General features: G+C 35.3%; 2 protein-coding genes across 2 annotated transcripts; one reads left to right on the top strand and one right to left on the bottom strand.

The window, feature by feature from the left end:
- Positions 1-1,532: 1,532 nt before the first annotated feature.
- LOC117336812 (microtubule-associated proteins 1A/1B light chain 3A-like) lies at positions 1,533-7,822 on the bottom strand. Its single transcript, XM_033897465.1, has 4 exons — positions 7,697-7,822; positions 5,912-5,967; positions 4,917-5,023; positions 1,533-4,340 (listed from the first exon to the last, which is right to left on the bottom strand). Exons 1-4 carry the CDS (start codon positions 7,734-7,736, stop codon positions 4,169-4,171), a joined length of 375 nt encoding a protein of 124 aa, XP_033753356.1. The 5' UTR covers positions 7,737-7,822; the 3' UTR covers positions 1,533-4,168.
- A 259-nt stretch (positions 7,823-8,081) lies between these two features.
- On the top strand, positions 8,082-24,066 carry LOC117335808 (probable prolyl 4-hydroxylase 3). Its single transcript, XM_033896006.1, has 8 exons — positions 8,082-8,193; positions 8,519-8,624; positions 12,586-12,745; positions 16,239-16,312; positions 17,091-17,231; positions 17,396-17,510; positions 22,006-22,078; positions 22,277-24,066. The coding sequence occupies exons 1-8, from the start codon at positions 8,163-8,165 to the stop codon at positions 22,516-22,518; spliced, it is 942 nt and encodes a 313-aa protein (XP_033751897.1). The 5' UTR covers positions 8,082-8,162; the 3' UTR covers positions 22,519-24,066.
- The last annotated feature ends 452 nt before the right edge of the window (positions 24,067-24,518 follow it).

Raw genomic sequence — 24,518 nt, forward strand, 5'->3', positions numbered from 1 at the left:
CAACATATGCATATTAAAAAATGTGATTTACCTATATAAACTATAGTAACACGTCAATGGTGACAATGTTTACAAAATTAGAATGAATTCCAATAGAAATAAAAGTCAAAAATGTTATTTCCCTATATAAACTTTAGTAAAGTTTAGCCCCACCACAGGGGCAAACTTGAGACCCCAGGGTCCTGAAATTCACAATTTTGGTAAAGAACCTTCAAACCAAGCCATCTATGAAGTGTATTTGATTCCAGCATATCTGAGAGTAGAGAAGAAGATTTTTGAAGTTTTAGTCAATTTGGCCCTTTTTAGCCCCGCCCATCAGCCCCTGGGGGTCAGTCAGGGCCAACATGTGCATGCCATCAAACTGTCATCCCATGCTGACAATGTTTACAAAATTAGAATGAATCCCAATAGAAATAAAATAAATTAAAGTCAAAAATGTGATTTCCCTATATAAACTATAGTAAAGTATAGCCCCTCCCCAGGGGCAAACTTGAGACCCCTGGGTCATGAAATTTACAATTTTGGTAAAGCACCTTAAGACCCTTCCATCTATGAAGAGTGTTTGATTCCAGCATATCTGAGAGTAGAGAAGAAGATTTTTGAAGTTTTAGTCAATTTGGCCCTTTTTAGCCCCGCCCATCAGCCCCTTGGGGTCAGTCAGGGCCAACATGTGCATGCCATCAAACTGTCATCTCATGCTGACAATGTTTACAAAATTAGAATGAATTCCAATAGAAATAAAATAAATTAAAGTCAAAAATGTGATTTCCCTATATAAACTATAGTAAAGTTTAGCCCCTCCCCAGGGGCCAAACGTGAAACCCCTGGGTCATGAAATTTACAATTTTGGTAAAGCACCTTAAGACCCTTCCATCTATGGTGAGTGTTTGATTCCAGCATATCTGGGAGTAGAGAAGAAGATTTTTGAAGTTTTAGTCAATTTGGCCCTTTTTAGCCCCGCCCATCAGCCCCTTGGGGTCAGTCAGGGCCAATATGTGCATGCCATCAAACTGTCATCTCATGCTGACAATGTTTACAAAATTAGAATGAATTCCAATAGAAATAAAATAAATTAAAGTCAAAAATGTGATTTCCCTATATAAACTATAGTAAAGTTTAGCCCCTCCCCAGGGGCAAACGTGAAACACTTGGGTCATGAAATTTACAATTTTGGTAAAGCACCTTAAGACCCTTCCATCTATGAAGAGTGTTTGATTCCAGCATATCTGAGAGTAGAGAAGAAGATTTTTGAAGTTTAAGTCAATTTGACCCTTTTTGGCCCCGCCCCTCAGGCCCCTGGGGGGTGGGGACCATATAATTTACAATTTTGGTTGACCTTTAGCTATAGAAGCTTCCTGCAAAATTTCATAGAATTTGGTTTGTGGGTTTTGGAGAAGAAGTTGAAAATGTGAATTGTTTACGGACGCACGACGGACGACGGACGACGCACGACGGACGACGGACGACGCACGACGACGGACAAAAGGGGATTAGAATAGGTCACTTGAGACTTTGTCTCAGGTGACCTAAAAATCAAGTGCTTGCAGAACCTTCCAAAATGTTCAAAATGTATCAAAGATAGTACTAGAAATATTTCTGAAAAATTAAGGAGTTTTGCAACTCTGACTAGAAAAAAGGAGTTCTTTACCTAAGACATAATCTTATAATATGATTGTTAGAACTGGTACAACTGACATTTTGACAAACAAACTACAAAAACAGTATTGTTTACAATTCACAACTTGTAAACAGAAAGTGTGACACTAAACCACCCCAGTCCGACACTATAAAACCCCTCAAGCACTGATCCTACTGCATAATAAGGTTTACAATGATAATGATGACTGGGACAACCATTTGTGTCAAAAAACATCAAAGATGCTTATTTTGCACAAAATATGTACAAACTCATCTAAAAACCAGTATAAGTATTATAAATTGATGATTCTTATTAAACCACATATCCTCATTACACAGTACATTATGAAACTTTACTAAGTAGTGTATAACGATGATATGTATCTTAATTAGATTGATAATTAATGCAAGCTCCAACCTGATGCACCATTAAACCCACTACTTGTGCCGTATTTTCTATTTCATAATTATCAGATAATATACATGTTAATCAGTTTCACATAAATATGCGCATTTAACAGTGAAAATCTTATATAACAAATCAGTTTAAGAAAACCTTCTGCTTACCAACTAAACATGGAATTTGAATAACAAAACTGAAATTATTTATACACTACACCTGACTCTATCAAACTGATCTCTACTCCTATGTAACCTTTAAAGTGGAAGAATATCTTTGTCATCCTTATTTTCTCTAAGTATTTACTAACATGTAATGACATATATGAGTCTAGCGTAGAGGATCAGAAACAATCTTGTATTTGTAATAAATTTAAAATGCAATAATGAAGAAAATAATTGAATTAAAATGTTGATTGATTAAATCTCCAGTTGCTGTGTGTCATATCATTCTAATAATAAACAAAAGTTGTTTTTTTTAACCTGTCAAAATAAATAAAAGTACCATTTTATTGAATTCCCATAAAGCCAATTATATCAGAAAGTAAAAATATGTCAGAGGATGACATTATATATCAAATATTTCTTCACAACACAATATAGTTGAATCAACAAGTAGTATATACACACATGTAAACAGGATCTTACATGTTTATTCAAGTCCTATTGATTTTTTTTCAAATTAGTACATGTATGTAAAAAAAAAAAAACAAGTTAAATTTTGAAAAAAGAGGCCCATGGGCCTAAACAGTCACCTGAATTTTGACATATTTTGGCAGATTTGATTCCCCTGACTTGAATGTGAGGTCAATGCCCCAGCATACAAAAGGCCCAATATATATATATATCAAGCCTCTGGGCTTCTTGCTTAGAGAGAAGTCATTAGCGGTTTTAACATATTCGACCAGTGACCTTGAATGAAGGTCAAGGTCATTCATTTGAATCCTATTGATAGCCCCTCACCCAATCATGACACAGGCTCAATATCAGGTCTCTAGGCCTCTTTGTTAGTGAGAAGAAGTTGATTAAAGATTTTAGCATATTTGACCCTATGAATGAAGGTCAAGATCATTCATTTGAAAATCACAATAGCTCTTCCTTCACCCCAGTATGCTATATGGCAAATATCAGGACTCTGGACCACATACTGAATGAGAAGAAGTTGAAAAAGTAAATTGTTTACGAACGGATGGCAGACGACAGACAAAAGGTGAATAGAAAAGGTCACTTGAGACTTTGGCCTAAAAACAAGTTCAATTTTGAAACAGAGGGACACAAACCTTCTGGCATGCATCATATCAATGTATTGAAAAAAACAATTAATGAATTCAATACAATATGAACATAAGTTTTCACATGTAGGAGAATTTTAACTTGGATTTTATTTTTCCATCGGAGAGACACTCATGTGAAGTCAATATTTCTTGATGTCACAACAATGATGTTTAAACTATGATACACTAATCTGTTTATGATAAAGGCATATCACTTTACAGACTAGTTACATAATAGGTATGTGATGAAAATGTACCTATAACATATTACAGAAAAGTTTTCCATCTATTGATGAGAACTAGATACAGTCAAGAAGGCTTAAAATAAGCTATTTAGTCATCATGCTCAGGCTGAGGCTAAACATAGCCTCTTAAGTGGAAATTGTGACTTGTGCTTGTAAAATCTTTTTTAAAGTTGCTACACCTCTGGCAAAGAGTTAGCAAGAATAGGCTGTGTATATTTTAAAACAATAACAAGTTATGTAATTTATGTTACAACCATCCCCCAAAACCTGAGCCCTCTTTATTCTCTTAGATTATGTGTGAGTACAGTATAGGTATCTATAAATACATCTCAGGACATTGTTTATTTTTCTCTTGATTCCTTTTGTTGTTATATATATATTTCTATACCACTGGGAACATTTTCTGTATTTTTGTGATGGGCTGTCAGTGGTGTAGCAGCTTTAGACAATTCAGAATACAGTAACAAGCATCAAGTGAGTAATTGTTTATCATGTGACTCATTGAGTCTATATCCAAAGCATAGTGAGGCTGTAAGTATCCCTAGAGGCATATAGATGACTCTGGTAACCACTGTATCCAGTGTCTCGGAATAAAGCTACAAAAGATCTTATTTAGTTATAAGATGTCCCAAATGTTTCCTGTGATGCGTATGTAATGTATAGGAAGCCATCACCATCTTTCTCTTTGCTGTATACCTCACAGATTGGAGTAGTGTTGCTCACCATTGTCCGATCATTCACCATTAGGAAGAATGCCTGAGATGGATGCAGCTGTAGTCGCCTTCTACAAGGGTCAAAGGTCAACAGGTCTTATAGATCAAAATCAAATGATTCAAAATATTAAGAGTAAGTTAAGTACACAAATAATTTTTGTTTGAAAAGATTAAGTTACCAAAATCCCTAAATGCCTTGATGGTGATCAGGATCTAAAAACAAACCTACAGTAGTATTAAGTGGTCGTTATTTAACTTGACTTGCTGCTACATGCATAATATGACATGTTACATTAATCTATGAAGAACTTTAGAAACAGGAATACCAACCACCAACCAGTTGCCTTCATAATAAAGAGAGGAAAATGTGTCAAAACAGTGAGTTGGCATATATGAAATGAAGCTAGTTATAATTTGTATACCTAAAGTGAAAAGAAACAACCAAAACAACATTTCATGGCTGAATATTATGACTAAAGGCTTTAAGAAGTGAAAAGTGTGAAACACCAGCAGATGGACAACAGATAATGGTAGACAAATTTATCTGACGGCAGGAAACATCTTGATGATTTATTAATGTTATATTGATAATTTATAGTTTATATCTGCATGTACAGGAGGCATAGACGATTTTTGTTATATCATACCTGATAATCTTGACCAGCTCAGCCATGTTGACATTGTCAGGCACCAGAAACTTGGTCTTGTCCAGTAGGGGTAAACTGTTTTCTCTCTCATATCTTTCTATGATCACCTATACATTCAACAAAGGTTACCTTTAATTTGCTCAAATAGATATTATGTATATATCCGTGGCCATGTACCATCACTTCAAAATGGAATTCCACGCAACATTTTAGAAACATTATACACTCATGACATCCACCACGTGCACTGCTTGCATAATATAAGCTAACATTTGGTGTCCAGTACACTTTTTAGATACAAAGTTACGGGCCTTTCTTCCTTTTGCTTATATTTCTACATGTATTTACAATTCAACTCATTTCTAAACAAAGTGTAATGAAACTGAATTCAAATTGTTGATATAAAATGAGGTTGTTTGCACCTCCTAATGATCAAAGTTTATTACAATCTATAAAATGTATAATGTTTTGATGAGTATTGAATCAAATATGCACCACTTAACGAATAGATAATATGCAGCAGATTGTAACTTGGTCACAGTGCTATCTGTGTCATTGTTGAGAAACAGAACAGGGAAATGCCATGACCACACTGGGATCTCCAAACTCTAAACAGATTCTCTAACCACTTGAGCTACCTGGCTACCAGCATACAGTCCATTCAGGTTGCGTTATATTCCTCCCTCCTTCAAAAAAGTCTTCAACCCCGAAGACACACATGAGACCCTATACCACCTCCGTGGGTATTTAGTTGGATGCCAAATGTAGCAGGAGAGAAAAAATGCAACGACCAGCACAGGACATGAACCCAGAATCTCCAAACCCTAAAGACGGACATTCTAATTAACCACTTCGAGCTGTACCAGACCAGTCATACTCTGCTACATTTGCTATCTCTGTATAGATCTAAATTCCATAAATTTTCAAGTTACATGTGAAGGAAATGATCTGTTTATCCTATAGTGTAAAATCAGTGAACATTGTGTATGTCTTACCGGTATTTTATCTGTATGCTGTGTCCTGATGGAATCAACATCATTCTGTCGTTGGGCTACAGAAAAGAACAGAACATTTGTTATTATCAGCAGTTGTATCAATGACCTTATAAATACTTAGCCAATACAAATCTATCTGTAGCATATCCAAAGTTCAACATGCAGTACCTGGATTGATTCAAATTCAAACTTAAGATAATTTGGTGAATAACATTTTTTTGCTTATTAATTACATAAATATTTGTGCCAGCTACAGCAGAGTAGTACAGAAGTTTACATCACTATACATTGTAGGTCTAAATTACTCTAATACAAACAACCATATTCAAAATTATATCACACCTATCAAGTCTCCAATCCACCAGTTAGTGCTGGATTTGAACTTCCACTTAATCTTCAAGAGGGATTTTTGTTTTCAAAAAGAAATTTGAAAAGAAAAAGATTTCAAAAAAGAAATTCTCTGCTGTGTCTTGTCCTTAAAATTCAGTTGATTACACTACATGCGAGTTTGTAGTAAGATGTTTTAGTAACTGTGAAAGGAAAAGGTTGATGTGGCTTGCATATATACATTGTATGTAGTGTTAATTACATATCAGTCTCTGTCACTTATAGCCGACATTAATTAATTTTAGCCAGGAATTGTTCCCTGCAGAAAAGTGTTTTTCCCAGTTCCTTCACTTTGGCTCCCAACAAAACATACATAATGTATATAGAAAGATTTGAAAATTAAAAGTTAAGGAATATTGATCAAACTGGGACCAGACTACTCACATGTCTGGTGTCATGCACCAGCTACATGTAGATATAGTAAACGGCCAGAGGAATCTCGACCGGGCTAAGTTCAGGGGTCCCAAACTCAAATCATGGTTGGTCCCATCCAATTGATCCATACATGTATAAAAGGACAAGGTTGCTGATTTCTCTTCTTTCCATGGCGGTTTGGGCGGGCCCATATTCGCCAGTCGCTTGCAAATTGATGATGGTAATATATAGTTGTCCCACGTTTTATGTGTTCTTGTCGTGGGAGGGCGACCGAAAGGGGCCAAGAAGGCTTACCAAGAATATTATAAAAAATTTTATTTTATCAGAAAGTATTATAATGTTTGTAAATATAAGAAAAATTAAAAAAAAAAAAAAAAAAGGAGTTAACTGTTCATAGTGTAATTATTGTATATGTTTATGTTAAGGGGAGTTATTCAGTGGTTTGTTATGTGCCTCGGGTCTAGTACAGACAGGTTGCTATTGCTTGTATATATATAGCGTTAATTAGGTCTCTGCCACTCAGCTGACGGAGCATGCTTCTTGGCCTAAGGAGGTTTGAGCCATTGGCTTATCATGTCAGAGACTGTGTGCGATTCACGTCGTGGCATAGCCCAAGTTTCCTCTGGCCCTGCCACCATGTCTTCACCATGTCTGTGAGACATGGTGTCGGGGCCAGAGGAAACTCGGGCTAGTCCGGGCACTGGCGACAGGAATGGGTTTGTCCCTGTTCCTTGTATATTGTAGCGAGTATACAGAAACCATGTACATTATATACAAATATTATAAGCTAAAATAACACAGCATATAGTGTTTGTAATTGATAGAAATATTCGTATCGATAAAACATCTGACTCATGATCATTTGATGTAATGAAAGTACCACGGTAAAAAAAAGAATGCACGTTTTTGACCAATCATGATCAACTGACAAGAATGACGCATTTGTCACGGTTGTATTATCAGGCTTGCATTTGTTAATAAAACAATTAGCATTAATTAAAATTAACAAAACTAAACCTTTACCAAATGTTCTCCTTTCTTTAAAGGGTTTCATTTTCTCCATGATGTCCCTGTTTGTTTTGATCCAGTAAATATGTCAACTTCCGGATATATTGTGATTGTAGACTGTAGCGATTTAACACACACTTGAGGACAGCCGTGGAAGTTGTTTTAAAATAGATAAATACATTCTTCATTTTTGTGTTACTTAGTCGTCTTATCATCTAAAAATTAACATTTATTTTTTCATTTGAAATCAAATTGAAGAATTGGTCGAACATATTAAACTATGGACCGAGAAACGATAGTTTCTTGATTTGTATGTTCAATTCACAGAACAGCATTTGTTCGGAAGCTCTTCGATATTTTTAACCAGAAAAGGGCCTTCCGAACAATATCATATAAATAATCTACTTTCGTTTTCGTCTTTCATCATGTGATTGAAAACGACTTAATCGTACCAGAGTCACTATTTTGCCTCCAACATGACATGTTCTTTTCATATAGACAACAAAGCCAAGGTAACCATCAGCGAATCGGTCACCATAATGCATGAAAAACTAATTGAGGAAAAAAGATGAATGAAACACAAACCGGAAGTTCATGATTAGCATTAAGTTAGTTTGTTTGTTTACAGACCAACAGTCATAGGAAATCGTACTAGACGCTTTCGTTATGATGATATGTAGCAGGAAGAAAGTGACGATGATTTGATTTGAACATTTCCTTTCTCAGTTCTATTTTGGGTTGTTATGGTATACAGGTATAGGAATTCCAACCGTTAGATATTGGGTGCGGTAGTTATATTTAGAAATGGAGTCATTCATTGACTTCTGTATTTAATAGGATTCACTGTGTTAGCCCGATGTTTACCGCTTGAAGCAGTCCCTGAACCCACACTCCTGGGATTTGGCATATCTTCGTTATTTTCTCATTTTCGTCCAGTGAACAAGTGAGTATATTTTTTAATAGCCATACATTTTTGTATATGTACATCATACACATGTAAGTCCTAATGATTCTGACTCCATGTAAATGTATCTCTATGCTTTAATATATATATATATTCCTCTCCTAACAATATATCAAATCAGATAGATATAGTCAGAATCATTCTGACCAATACGGTTCATGTAGATATAAGACAGTTTTAATATTTTTTACCTGTACGCGTATAAGTACATGGCGGAGATGTCTCTGCCTGTGTACTTGTAAAGAAGTAGTGTAATATGGATGCAAAACCAAAATAAAACTACTGAAATACCATTAGTCATCAAGCTGTTTAGCATATGTACTGTTAAAGCCTCTACTGTTGTCGTAACATATGAATGATGAAAATATTACAAAAATATGTTTAACTAGAAATTGTTGGCTAACAATTTGACGGGCTTTTTACACCTTTTATAACATTGAATGTAGGTCAAGGTCATTTATTAAAGCAAACTTTTTAGATCTATATCCAGGCATACTTCACGACCATTATCATGTCCCTTGGTCAAAATCATCAGAATGAGATTCTGCATCGATCAATTAAAAAAAAAATCATAAAATGAAAAAGTTGAAAATTTGGTGACCTTTGACCCAATAGCGAACTCTTTTATTTGTAAAACTTTTGGTGAGTAAAAGTTAGAGCCAGGCATTATCTACAAATAACATATAATTACATGACCCCTGTAAAATAGATACTTTTTGAATTATGGGCATTTTAAGCCTTTCAATACATGACGTCATATTGGATATCGGACCGACCCTATGAAATCAAAACTTGGTCAGTGCAATCTCATAGTCATATTGTCAAAGTTTGTGCTGAATCGCACTGGTGGAATTTGAGAAGAAACTTAAAATGTGAGTCGTAGGCATGCATAAAATATAGAGGGACATATTCAAAATGGCGTACCACGTTAACGGTAAATGTTACCGAAACACTAAAGACATCAAAATCATCAAAATAACATGCTGCATCATATTTTGAAAGAATTTTTGAAAAAGATTGAAAAATGAAGAGTTTATAAAAATAGACAAACTTGACTTAGCGAGCTTTTTTATTTGACCTGTGACCTTAAACTTATAATTATATAAAAGTTAGCCCCAGTTGTTATCTACAAATAATATAATTACTTGACCTCTGTATAATGAATACTTTTTTAGTTATAACCATTTTAAATATTTTAGGTATGACGTCATAGTGGCCATATTGGATTTTTGACCTACTTAATTTTTACGGCCGTCACGCCTTTGACTTATGCCTAATACCATGAAGAAATAATCATTGGCATAACTCTTACCATTTTGGAGATTTGGACCGGACAAACAGAATGCAGAAGAATAATAATAATAAACAGAACAAAAACTATTTGGTGAAAAGCCCTAATGATAGAATATAAACAGAACAAAAACTATTTGGTGAAAAGCCCTAATGATAGAATATATACATGCACAGTACCCTAATGATGGTATTTAAATAATGTGTGAAAAGGAGTGGGCAAAATCATAATACTATGTACAACATACAGATTCATAATAATTCAGTCTGTTAAAAAGAAATGTGAAAAGCCACCATGATTTGGCAGTAAAGCATCTCGGCATATGATAAACAAATCCATGCTTTTTTGCGATTCATTCAGGGATGTAATTAAACTCAGTGCCTGCAGAGTTGGTTCAATTTCTAGTTTTAGATGTATTACATCCAGTAACTTGGATATAGTGTCTGTCTAGAGTTTGCAGGTTTGGGTTCAAACCTTCCTGGTCTTGTAGTTTACATAATGTAAACATCTGTTTCATTATTGTACAGCATATTTAACGTTAATATTATCCAATGCATTGGCTAAAAAAAAATTATATTGTACATTTCATTGACATATATCTTCATGTAAGCACAGGAATATTATTATTTTTTTGAAATCCTATGTAGAAGTGTACTTCATGCTCTAAAATACAATTTTCAGGTTAAATGATATCTTCTATACTTTCTATTAACTCTGCTCTTTGCTCCAGAGGACATATTTGTTGTTTAGTCTGATAGAGATTTACTGTGTCAGGCATCCTGATTCAGATTGATCAAGACTTACTTTCTGTCTCCAGTTGTGATCAAAGCAGATTTTATATCAACAGATTAACCATCAGTGGTCATTTGGTCAATAATTGGATGGATTGAGTAATGAAAAATATCATACCTGCTCAAAGTATCAATCTTCATTTATTTCTCGCTGAGGTATTACTAAGTATTGTGACCTTTTAGTCTCCACTTTTACAATTCTGTCTCTTAACAAAGCCTTTGTCCACTCAAACTAGTATCTTTGAGTAGACTTTCTGCCTCTAGGCTGATGGGAAGTTCCCACCAATCCAAGTTAGTAAGGTGACCATTACTCTCCAGTTTTACATTTCAATCCATTCATCTATTGGATCAAGTTACAATGTATAATGTTTTACAATTACAATGATATTGTACGTTTATAAGCCCACAATCTGATGATGGTGGACAATTCAAATCACCCTGCATCTGTGGTTCATTGTCAGTCCCATATCAATTGTCCAACATATGTTGTCTTTTGTTTGCATCCATCCCTTTGTCCCTCTGTAAACAACTATCACTATTTCTGGAAAAGTACTGAAGTATTTTTCTCAATTTTTGTATGTGGTTTCCACATGGTCCCTAGATGTGCCCATTTGATTTTGAGTCTGATCTGGAAACAAAGTGGCCGATAGGCTACTGTACCATCTTAGATTTTAACAATTGAAGTTTGTTACCGCTATTTCTTTTGAAGTACTGGGGGGAATTAATATTTTCTCAAACTATACATGTGGGCCAGTTCTCCAAGTTGGTCCAGGTTATGGGGTCAGAGGCCAAGGTCATATTTTGTATGATTTTAGTGATGGACATTTTAATATGACATGATGAAATTTGTGTGAATAAAACAAGGAGTCAACTGACCATAGGTCAAGGTCACTGCGGAAGATGTGAAGGTCACATTTGTATCTTTTTGCTATTGAACATTTTGTCTTGACATGATGAATCAGAGTTGTTCAGGAGGAGACAACTGAAGAAATGTTAAGGTCATGGTGTAGATGTCAAGGTCTCTGGTCAGAAGCCAAGGTCACATTTTTCATGTAATCGCTGATTCACATTTGATGAAAAGTTTGTTGGAATATGAACAAGGAGTCATCTTGCCAAATGTCAAAGGCCACTGGGTCAATTTTTTATCTTTTCATAAATGAAATTTTGTTAAGACCTGATGAAGCAAATTTGGATGGAATTAAACAAGGAATCAACTGTTCTTAGATCAAGGTCACTTAGTGGGAGACATATTTAAGGTTAAAATGAAACGAATCAAATCTAATAAAATCATTTAATAGAGGCACTGCCTTTTCTGTTTGCACAACAGATATTGAGGCAGATGTGTATGATGTATATTTTGCTACCTTGCCCCATGATGGAGGCCTTGCTGACCTACAATGTATCAACTAGATTTATTTTGAGATTGATCCAGAAAACAAAATGACTGTTGTCAGTTAAAGTTTTGTATTAAGATTTCTAATTCACAAAAAGTTCTTCTTAGATATCTGTTTGATTTCATATGTAGGTTCCTCTTTGTCCCTTAAAAGTTGTGTCTTTTTTACTTTGAGTCTGATCAAGAAAGCAAATTTACCGACACTTGAAGTTGAGCATTGCTGTTTCTAATTCACAGAAAATTCTTCTCTAAGATGTCTCATAGATTTTATATGAATTCTTCCATGTTATCTGTTCATTGAAGTAGAGAAAATATCAAAGATGATTAAATGATGGGCACCAAGATCCCTCTAAGATCTCTTGTTAAGTATAGTGTTATATGTTTTAAATGTATTCTAAATAACACTGTGTAGCCATGATATACTGTATATACTATATACTGTTTTTACTTTGTTTTTCTGTCCAGATCTGTGAAACCTGGTGTACAAATGGCTTCGAAAACATCCAAACCAATAATTCAGGATAAGCATCCTAGTGGGACACCTATTGTAAAGGAAGAGTTAAAACTTCCCAAATGTTTTTCTTCAAAACTTGCCTTTATGCTGTATAATGTTTTTTCTAAAGAAGTAAGTATAACTGATATATATAAATATATCATAAGAGACTTATATGTGGTGTATGGTTAACTTTTTAAAATTTAACTACATGTACCTAAGCTAGAGAATTAAAGTCCTTTGGTCTTGAATACATGGTGGTATGGGATAACAGTGTCCTTAATAAGAATTCAAAATTTTGATTAGACTTTTGCGTTTTCGTAAACATTTTGTGAAGGAATATAGTTTAATTTCAGGGCATTTAAAAACAATTAAACAAGAACTGTGCTGTTCACAATAGACAGACTCAAATTATGTTATATATTCATTGCATCGGTTTGTTGCTGAAAGGGTGACAGGTTGCCATCTTGGTTTTTGACAGTTGAAATCTATATCGCCATATTCTGAGAAGGACTGAAGGGATATTTCTCAATTTTCACTTGTAGCTGTCCCTTTGTCTTGTCTCAGTTTTGCAGAGCAAGAAACTCATATTTTTATGCATACTTATATATTTATTTATCATGCTTATTTATTTATTTTTTTCAATACTAATTTAAAAGACATAATGTGTTTTTATGCAATAATTGTCTTTTAATCATTATGTATATGGTAGTACGACTTCAGAGAGTTTGGTAGGTAGGGACTGTCCAAATCACCTGCTCTCTGGATCAGAATTTGTGATTTTGTGATTGGTTTTTACTTCTCTAAAAAATATATATATATATATATATTATTTTAACTCTTTTTCAGAATATCAACATTTTATATCTTATCATGGTTAAGATGATTTACCCCCGATATTAAACTATGTTTTATACTTTGTAACTATATACTTGTACAATGTAATTGTGATATATGACACTTAAATATTCAAAATTGATTGATTGATTGCATTAAAATTAGTGTTTAATCAGGAAAACAAAATGACTGACAGACAATTGAACATTGTTATTGACATTTTTTTACAAGTTACAAGAAGTACCAAAAGGTTATTTCTAAAACAGCTGATGTACGCTCCCCTTGACCCCTAGTTGTAAACAATGAATTTTTAGTCAGAGCTGGAAAAAACAAATGGCCAATAGACACCAGTTTGTATTTTGTCAGTTGATCAATGTTTCTCAGAAAGCCCTTCTTAAATACAAAAATGGTGGGTGCCAAGATCCCTCTGGAATTTCGTTTTGTATAATTTTTCAATGGAATCTTGAATACAATGGATATACACATGATCAATATCTGTATATGAAATTGTGTTTGTTTCTCTTGTATTATATTTATGGTTTTGACATTTATTTCACTATTTTATAAGATCATTTATCTCAGTATTATCATAAGGGATCTGAAAGAACAAGCGAATGTGAATTCATTTATATCAAATTAGATGAAAATTACAACACAACAAACAAATACATACTGATATAAGTTACACACATTTACACACCATTTAATTTCTTTACATACAGTACACACTTACTAATAACTCAGTGCTCACCCATTCGTTCAAATCGGGGAATTTTGTGACCGGGTGGAGTGTCCTGCTGGGTGTCTTCGGCAGTATGCTTCAGTGAGATAGCACTATAAATCGGCAAAAGTTCCAGCCTATCACAAGGAGACTTAACACGTACATACAGCCAAAACACACATACGCACTCACCACACGCATGCATATCGCACGCACGGGAGGCCGTCCTTAAATGACCTTAGCTGTTAATAGGACGTTAAACTAAATAAACCAAACCAAACCAAACTTAGAACACTGCCATGCACGATCCCATCAGCGTATTCATCGAAAATATTTGTCAGTTTGAACTTCTAAATTGTACATTAGTGTCCGACTCGCATGATTGGAGAAATCTCTACCGAGGAAGGTCACGAATTGTACAAGGTTCAGCTGTACAGAGGACAAACATAAGCACGTTGATCACATTGGTAATCTTTAATCCAGTTTCCAGTGTGATAAGATTTAACGTCACAATATATATAAAACGATGGTGAAATGGAAGACTATGAACAGAAAAGTCACATCCATAAGAAACATAGTCTCCTTGTTGTGCAAATGAAATTCCAATGTTGAAAAGGATGGTTAAAGATGTAGAAAGGCGCTACAGCAACAAAGAGACTGATTGTCGACAAAGATTTGCGGCTCTTGGAATTTACCAATGTCAATAAATGTAACACCAAGATGGTGAATTGACTGAGCCCTAAAGCATCTTTTCATCTTTTTATGGCCTGGTCCTGCCAGAAAACGCCATAAACAAGCAACCTGCACTATTGTGAAGAAGCGCCTTCAGTTCATCGAAGAATGTTCAAACAGAGATTTTCGTGCCTAACATTGACTGCAACTCGGTGGTACAAGTATTATTATGATTTAGTTCTTATGCAACCAGAAGAATGTAGACAAACAGAGAATTGCAAGTATGCAAGTAACGCGTTAAACTTCGGAAGGATAAAGGATCATAAGGAAACAAACAGGAGATACCAACATGTAAACAAATTACAATTCTGACTCTTAAGTCGATAAAGGGGTTAGGATATTACACTATTACAATATATTACAATGTTAGAGTATAGATTTCAGCGGAAAACCTTGGCAAAGTACTCTTCTCTAGACCACAACCAGGTGTGAAGGGCTTCACAATGTTGATCTAGGTCAAATTCAGATTTATATAAACAGACAGAATATATATTTTTGGGTAAATACTATATTAGTGCTTTAGCGCTGGCAGAAATGTGCTGAATTATGGCAGCAATCATTAAATATTCTGTATACTATTTGTATAGAAAATAATAGGGCGCCAATTCACCATTGTGCTAGTATGTTGAATTGAAATCTGACACAATTGTGTGTCATATCTTCAACTTGAGAAACATGGCGTTGACAATGGTACCACAATATTTATCAAACAGCATTGAACACATTAAATTCCATATCGTACAATGAAAAAAAGAAAGAATACTTTCAAATGGGATCACGATGTTGGTCATAAAACTGCCCCCGTAGTCGTCTTTGACCTGCACCTCCACCACCTTGGCCATTATTGTAAGTTTTCCTGCCAGCAGCTGATATCTTTCCAACGAAGCTTACACTTATAAAGCAATGGCAGAAAGGGAATTAGTTAAGGCTGACTTCTACTTCATTATTATTGAATGAATTAAAAATTTCATTGAAAAATTAACACTTCCATCTGTCATAACACTTGTGATCTTAAATGTTACCTTTCTAAACTCATGTGTTTGTCTTTCTGTATTTTGTTTTCTTACTCTATTTGTCCCCGTGAACACATTAACAGGAAACAATGTAACCGATAAACTTTACGAGATCCTTGTTAAACATTTAATTAATTACCAGTAAGCAATCAATTGGTCACAGCTGCTTTCTGTGTTATGTGTAGGAAAGGAAATGAGCTAGTGAAGTATTTAGGGACAGGGGACAACGTGATGACAATCAGTCAGGGAGTTTCGAGTATGACCTCTGTAACAAACGTCTGTTTTAGGAATATGTCAAATATATTGTTTTTATCTGTTATAGGAGTGTGATGCGCTTATCAAACACACACAGAAGATGGGATATGAGGAAGCTCTGGTCAATGTGGGGTTTGGCAGGTAGGTGTTCGTGCCTTATCAATATACAGCTGTATACCTAGGAATAATTTATAGTATTACTGACGAGTCCTAGATGGACGAAACAGCTGTTTAATGTCCCTAGCATAGATGATGAGTCCTAGAAGGAGGAAGCAGCTGTGTGATGTCCCTAATATCACTGACGAGTCCTAGAAGGACGAAACAGCTGTTTAATGTCCCTAACATAGATGATGAGTCATATAAAGACAAAACAGCTTTGTGATGTCCCTAGCATAGATGATGAGTCCTAGAAGGACGAAACAGCTGTGTGGTGAACCTAACATAGATGAAGTGTCCTAGAAGAACGAAACAGCTGTGTGATGTCCCTAGCATAGATGATGAATCCTAGAAGAACGAAACAGCTGTGTGATGTCCCTAGCATAGATGATGAATCCTAGAAGGGCGAAACAACTGTGTGATGTCCCTAACATACATGTAGCTGATGAGTCCTTGAAGAACGAAACAGCTGTGTTATGTCCCTAACATACATATGCAGCTGATGAGTCCTAAAAAGACGAAACATCTGTGTGATGTCCCTAACATAGCTGATGAGTCCAATACAGACGAAACAGCTTTGTGATGTAGGACCACTTACACAGCTGACGAGGCATTAAGCGATCATTAGTAACGGTTTTCTGTCACGTGTTTCACAATAAGCTCGTTATGTTTTCACAGATAATAAGAAGTATTAACAGATAAAGTTATGATATATTCTTATATAAAAACATATTGATGATAATCGTATTGTTATGTAATTTAGACAGACGAAGATGACGGATGTACGTAATAACGAACGCTGTATCTGGGATACATTCGACGAGTCAGGAAAGATATTTAACCGAATCAGACCCTACCTTCCACCCGTATGGAAACATCGCAAGCTCCTGGCGCTAAACGAAAGGTAAACAAATCTCTAGTGAAATATATATATATATAAATACAAATGAGGCTAACATTTGTGTTAAATAAAATATTTGGTTGCAGTATGATAATTCATTTTACTGAATATCCCGTCTGACAGACGTTAAGAATACTAAGTTTATTCAATGTTTATTTTTTATAAAGACTGAGAGTACTGTACTACCAACCGGGTCAATACTTCAAGCCTCACTTTGACGGAGAATACAGACGCCCTAATGGTGAGAGGAGTTTCATCACCATCCAGATTTACCTGAACGAGGTAGGTACTGGTTATATCACCATCCATATATACCTTAACGAGGTAGGTACTGGTTATATCAGCATCCAGATATACCTTAACCGGGTAGGTACTGGTTACATCACCATCCAGATATACCTTAACGAGGTAGATACTAGTTATATCACCATCCAGATATACCTTAACGAGATAGGTACTGGTTATATCATCATCCAGATATACCTTAACGAGGTAGGTACTTGTTATATCACCATCCAGATATACCTTAACGAGGTAGGTACTAGTTATATCACCATCCAGATATACCTTAACGAGGTAGGTACTAGTTATATCACCGTCCAGATATACCTTAACGAGGTAGGTACTAGTTATATCACCGTCCAGATATACTTTAACGAGGTAGGTACTAGTTATATCACCATCCAGATATACCTTAACGAGATAGGTACTGGTTATATCACCGTCCAGATATACCTTAACGAGGTAGGTACTAGTTATATCACCATCCAGATATACCTGGACGATGTACACTGTAGGTACTAGTTATATCACCGTCCAGATATACCTTAACGAGGTAGGCACTAGTTATATCACCATCCAGATATACCTGAACGATGTAGGTACTAGTTATATCACCGTCCAGATATACCATAACGAGATAGGTACTGGTTATATCACCATCCAGATATACCTTAACGAGGTAGGTACTTGTTATATCACCGTCCAGATATACCATAACGAGATAGGTACTGGCTATATCAGCATCCAGATATACCTTAACGAGGTAGGTACTAGTTATATCACCATCCAGATATACCTTAACGAGGTAGGTACATGTACTAGTTATATCACCGTCCAGATATATCTTAACGAGGTAGGTACTAGTTATATCACCCTCCAGATATACATTAACGATATAGGTACTAGTTATATCACCGTCCAGTTATACCTTAACGAGGTAGGTACTGGTTATATAACCGTCCAGATATACCTTAACGAGCTAGGTACTAGTTATATCACCGTCCAGATATACCTTAACGAGGTAGGTACTAGTTATATCACCATCCAGATATACCTGGATGATGTAGGTACTAGTTATATCACCATCCAGATATACCTTAACGAGGTAGGTACTGGTTATATCACCGTCCAGATATACCATAACGAGGTAGGTACCGGTTATATCACCGTCCAGATATACCTTAATGAGGTAGGTACTAGTTATATCATCATCCAGATATACCTTAACGAGGTAGGTACTTGTTATATCACCGTCCAGATATACCTGAACGAGGTAGGTATTTGTTATATCACCGTCCAGATATACCATAACGAGATAGGTACTGGTTATATCCCCATCCAGATATACCTTAACGAGGTAGGTACTTGTTATATCACCGTCCAGATATACCTTAACGAGGTAGGTACTAGTTATATCACCGTCCAGATATACTTTAACGAGGTAGGTACTAGTTATATCACCATCCAGATATACCTTAACGAGATAGGTACTGGTTATATCACCGTCCAGATATACCTTAACGAGGTAGGTACTAGTTATATCACCATCCAGATATACCTGGACGATGTACACTGTAGGTACTAGTTATATCACCGTCCAGATATACCTTAACGAGGTAGGCACTAGTTATATCACCATCCAGATATACCTGAACGATGTAGGTACTAGTTATATCACCGTCCAGATATACCATAACGAGATAGGTACTGGTTATATCACCATCCAGATATACCTTAACGATGTAGGTACTTGTTATATCACCGTCCAGATATACCATAACGAGATAGGTACTGGCCTATATCAGCATCCAAATATACCTTAACGAGGTAGGTACTAGTTATATCACCATCCAGATATACCTTAACGAGGTAGGTACATGTACTAGTTATATCACCGTCCAGATATATCTTAACGAGGTAGGTACTAGTTATATCACCCTCCAGATATACATTAACGATATAGGTACTAGTTATATCACCGTCCAGTTATACCTTAACGAGGTAGGTACTGGTTATATAACCGTCCAGATATACCTTAACGAGCTAGGTACTAGTTATATCACCGTCCAGATATACCTTAACGAGGTAGGTACTAGTTATATCACCATCCAGATATACCTGGATGATGTAGGTACTAGTTATATCACCATCCAGATATACCTTAACGAGGTAGGTACTGGTTATATCACCGTCCAGATATACCATAGCGAGGTAGGTACCGGTTATATCACCGTCCAGATATACCTTAACGAGGTAGGTACTAGTTATATCATCATCCAGATATACCTTAACGAGGTAGGTACTTGTTATATCACCGTCCAGATATACCTGAACGAGGTAGGTATTTGTTATATCACCGTCCAGATATACCATAACGAGATAGGTACTTGTTATATCACCATCCAGATATACCTTAACGAGGTAGGTACTTGTTATATCACCGTCCAGATATACCATAACGAGATAGGTACTGGTTATATCACCGTCCAGATATACATTAACGAGGTAGGTACTAGTTATATCACCATCCAGATATACCTTAACGAGGTAGATACTAGGTATATCACCGTCCAGATATACATTAACGAGGTAGGTACTTGTTATATCACCGTCCAGATATACCTTAACGAGGTAGGTACTAGTTATATCACCATCCAGATATACCTTAACGAGGTAAGTACTAGTTATATGTCAGTCCAGATATACCTTAACGAGGTAGGTACTAGTTATATCACCGTCCAGATATACCTTAACGAGGTAGGTACTAGTTATATCACCTTCCGGATATACCTTAACGAGGTTGGTACTAGTTATATCACCATCCAGATATACCTTAACGAGATAGGTACTAGTTATATCACCATCCAGATATACCTTAACGAGGTAGATATTAGTTTATACAAATTATCTCCTGTAGTGCTCTTTGTCGCCTTTTCTGTATCAGCACTTTAAGACTTCCGCATGTGGGTTAATGTTGCATTTATAATTAAAAAGAACAAAAATCGTCATGTTTTTATATAAATTCAATATTTAATGATTTCCCGGTAAGTTCTGTTTGTTTTCTGCATCAGATTTTAATGTTAGGTGTCCAACGTCTTTATCGGCATGTTTTCGTCGGTCCTCCACTTCTCGCGTGGTCACGTGACCGGCACGAAGGACTACATTAACACTTGGTCGGTAAATATGGCCAGAGCACCCGACCAACGTATTTTGTCGTACAAACAAATATGATGCACTTATTCATCGTGCTAAGAAACCGAGAAAAAGTGCTGTACATTCTTCTATTTATTCAAGTATGGTTACATAACGGCGTTATAAACTGGTCTTAATTGACGAAGTGCCGATTAATTGACTACTTTTTAAGTAATTTTGACGATGTTTGTCATTTTCGTAAGAATGTACAGCACTTTTTGTTGTTCTCATACAATTACCTTCACGCTCTTACCTGTTTCATAATTATTGTTTTAGGGTAGTCGGGTGCTCTAGGACGATTTATAGAGCAAGTGTTAATGTTCATTCTCCAATATTGGAACTCTTCAGTGTTTTAAGTATCGAAATCGGCATATAGAAAAGAACAAACGTTAATAAACAAATGCAATGGATCGTAATTAATTCAAATAATTATTTACAGATGATTTCCAAAGACATAAGGTATAGTTAGACGTTTTCGGCTGTACATGCAAGTTTGTAAATTCGACACTGTGATAAAACCACCGTCCTCGTCGTTGCCATGACAGCCGATCGAAGCTCCGATCACGAATGCACTGTCAAAGTGAAAGTTGAAGTATTTTTCGCAACATGCCGTTTAAACTTAAAATTACATTCACACCTCATATTGATTGGGGTTGTTTAATCATACCTGATCAATTGAATTGTAAGAAAACTAACAAAAACACTAAAAAACACAGAATGAAGCCTTCGTGTCAGGCAGTGCAGACACAACGCGGGATCTGTAAACAATGTGACGTCATTGGAATGTACAAGTTGCAACAATGTACAACAATGTATTTTTTACATGAATACACTAATGAGCAACAAAACGGGACTCAACATTAACCCACATGCGTCAATATTTCTGGCTAGTTTTGGAAGAAAGAAACAGCTGTACTGTATAGTTTAATCAAAGGCTTTAATGTATCTAACTCTCAACTGATTTTGAAACATGCTTTTATATTGTGTGTCTTTAATTTTGTAGAATTCCTAGTATTGTTTCTAGGTCAATGTGGCCATATTTACTACAGCAGACCTTGATGCGTTCATCTTATCAACATTTTATCATAATTGAAAAAAATAGTCCTTACACAGTTTTCCCATGGTTACTCACACCAGTGATGTATTTACTCAGATTAGATGTTTGAGGGAGTGTTTATTGATATACGTAATATATTTACTCTGTTTAGGGGTTTGAGAGTATGTTCATTGTTATATGTAATGTATTTACTATATTAAGGTTTTTGATAGTATGTTCATTGATGAATACATATAATGTCTTCAGGGCTTTAAGGGTGGAGAGACCACGTTTATGAATTCCCCAGATAAGGAGCTGTGTCCAGTTGTCCCAAAAACAGGTAAGTAAAATCAAGAATAGTTTTTTTTCTTAATGAAATAACAAAAGCTTAATATGTTCACCTCATAATTGTAACTCATGGTGATAAAATTTGTTAAATACATGTACAGTATATAAAATGCATTTTCGACTGTATGCATAAGGAGCATTATATAAGTTTATAATATTGAGATTTAAGGCATTTTTATTACATTCACAGGTTCCGTTTTAGTGTTTCAACACGACATATTGCACGAGGGGTCAACCCTGATAGCCGGTGAGAAATACACGATAAGAACTGATGTCATGTATTCCGCGGCACAGATTGACCCAAAAGAAGAGAGTGCCTTATTAGAGGCATCCAAGGCACTGCTGAACGACAATGATAGCGCTGGTCATCCCACAGAAGATCAGGATATCCAGTCATGTGTTAATGAGGTGGAGAATCTAGATATAAAGTAAATTCATTTCATTTACCACATATTGTTTTCAATAAATACTAACATTTCGTGATGCACATGTGACTGATACTACATTATAAGAATAAATGTTGGACATCCAGCACGAACATTTCCACGGTAAAGAAGTGTACAGATTTAGAATGGATAACAATACATTGTCATCATTGTTTCTCGATGTACCATTATTATTGATTGTTACCAGGTTTGACTGTTTTTGTATTAATATGGCTGACTTTCGCGATCGGCCGTATTTATCATTTCTAAGTGTCGGACTAAGGAAGCAAGTAAACTACGTAGGAAAGCTGCCATGACATTGTATAGGGAAATTATTGATTGGTTTGTATGTAACATTGTATTTCCACGAATCATTTTCGTTGATAATTAGTAAGATATACCGTGATGACAATTTAACGTTAAAGCGGTTTGTATTTCTCCCTTTTCTGTTTTCCATTTGTTCTATTCAAACCATATTGACAGTTCGTAAGTTTTAAGATTGCAGCGCAATGTGTGTTGGTCCATGTTATATAGATAAAGTCCAACCCCGTTCTCGAGGCCAGTGGTATATTCGAGACAAAAGAATATACTTTATATAGACATTTTACTAATGGACTTGAGTTTTTCATCAATTTAGCAGGATCCAGGATCTTCGAGTTATCAGATTTCGTGAAAAGAAATTTGACTGTACTGTTTTAACTCTGTTATGTTAACGTAATGTTAACCTCACTGCTGTGGATACGTAAACTTAAATCTTTTTCGTACAGGCCCTTAATGTGAATACGTAAGACATAATGCATTGATAGTCCCTGTTATGAATACTAGTACTACGGAAGTTTTTATTCTATTTCTTAGAGTCTGCAGTAGATAGTAAGCTTATCCATTGATTTCTTTTATTCTGTTATAAACGAAAGTTTAAATTTTGTGTATACGTCAGTTATAGATACATGTTCGTCTATATTTTGGCCCATGTTATATGTACATGTACACAGACTGTACACGTTTGATCTCTTTTGAACCATGATAAGGAAACGAAAGTTCTTGATACCCGTATGTTGGCCCCGGTTATGTATACATATTAATCTCTATGTTGGCCCTGTTATGGATACGAGCGATAAAATAAGAGTGCAATACCGTCCAAGCGTTGCTTCTTGGGTTTTTTTTATCGGACGATGACGATTGGGATTGACCAATAGGAAACAGGAAAAGTTTTCTTGAATTTTGAGTTGAAGGACATTTATTCAGATTATGATTGTGAAATATTGCCTCAGTGTATTGTTATATGTAGTGGTTAGATAAGCTCAATTCATTCTTTACTGAATTAGCTAATTGTTATGTTTTAAATTTTCATTAATGAGTATGCAGATGACCACTATAAGACAATTTTTATTGTTATAATGCTTTTTATCGTGTTCATTGCTGATTATATTCTCCGTGAAGCTGTGATAATGAGGTATTTATCCTTGATGAAATAGATATGACTGCGTTATAATGTACTAGTATTTGTGTGCGTGTATCAACCAGTTCATTGCTAATAAAATGTATTTGATAACTATTTGTTTTCTCTAACTTTATTTAATTTTCAACAAGTGAAACAAGTTATATCATCTTATATATATAAATTGCACTTGCTTGCCGGATGGAAGCTCGCGAGGGGTCTTAATGTGGGAGGAAACTGGAGTCCTAAATGTGAAAGGCGTGTCTTGACTTTGTTCTGTATGAGAGTCGTGTATACGGTTATGGTCACGGATATTTATATGATAGATATAATAGTGACAATTTGAAGATATATAATGTAATATTTGTGATAATTTGAAGACACGTATATAATTTGTGATAATTTGAAGACAAATATATATAATTTGTGATGATTGGAAGTGAAGGATATAATAATATTGACCATTGAAATAGACAATCTTGTCTTCTTCGGCGAAGTATTTGTTCGTGATTATATGTTTGAAGACATTTCTTGAATTTTAAGAAATTAAAGAAAAACAGCTTAAATCA

Source organism: Pecten maximus, chromosome 10 (assembly GCF_902652985.1).
Source record: "Pecten maximus chromosome 10, xPecMax1.1, whole genome shotgun sequence".
In the NCBI taxonomy this organism is placed as follows: Eukaryota; Metazoa; Mollusca; class Bivalvia; order Pectinida; family Pectinidae; genus Pecten; species Pecten maximus.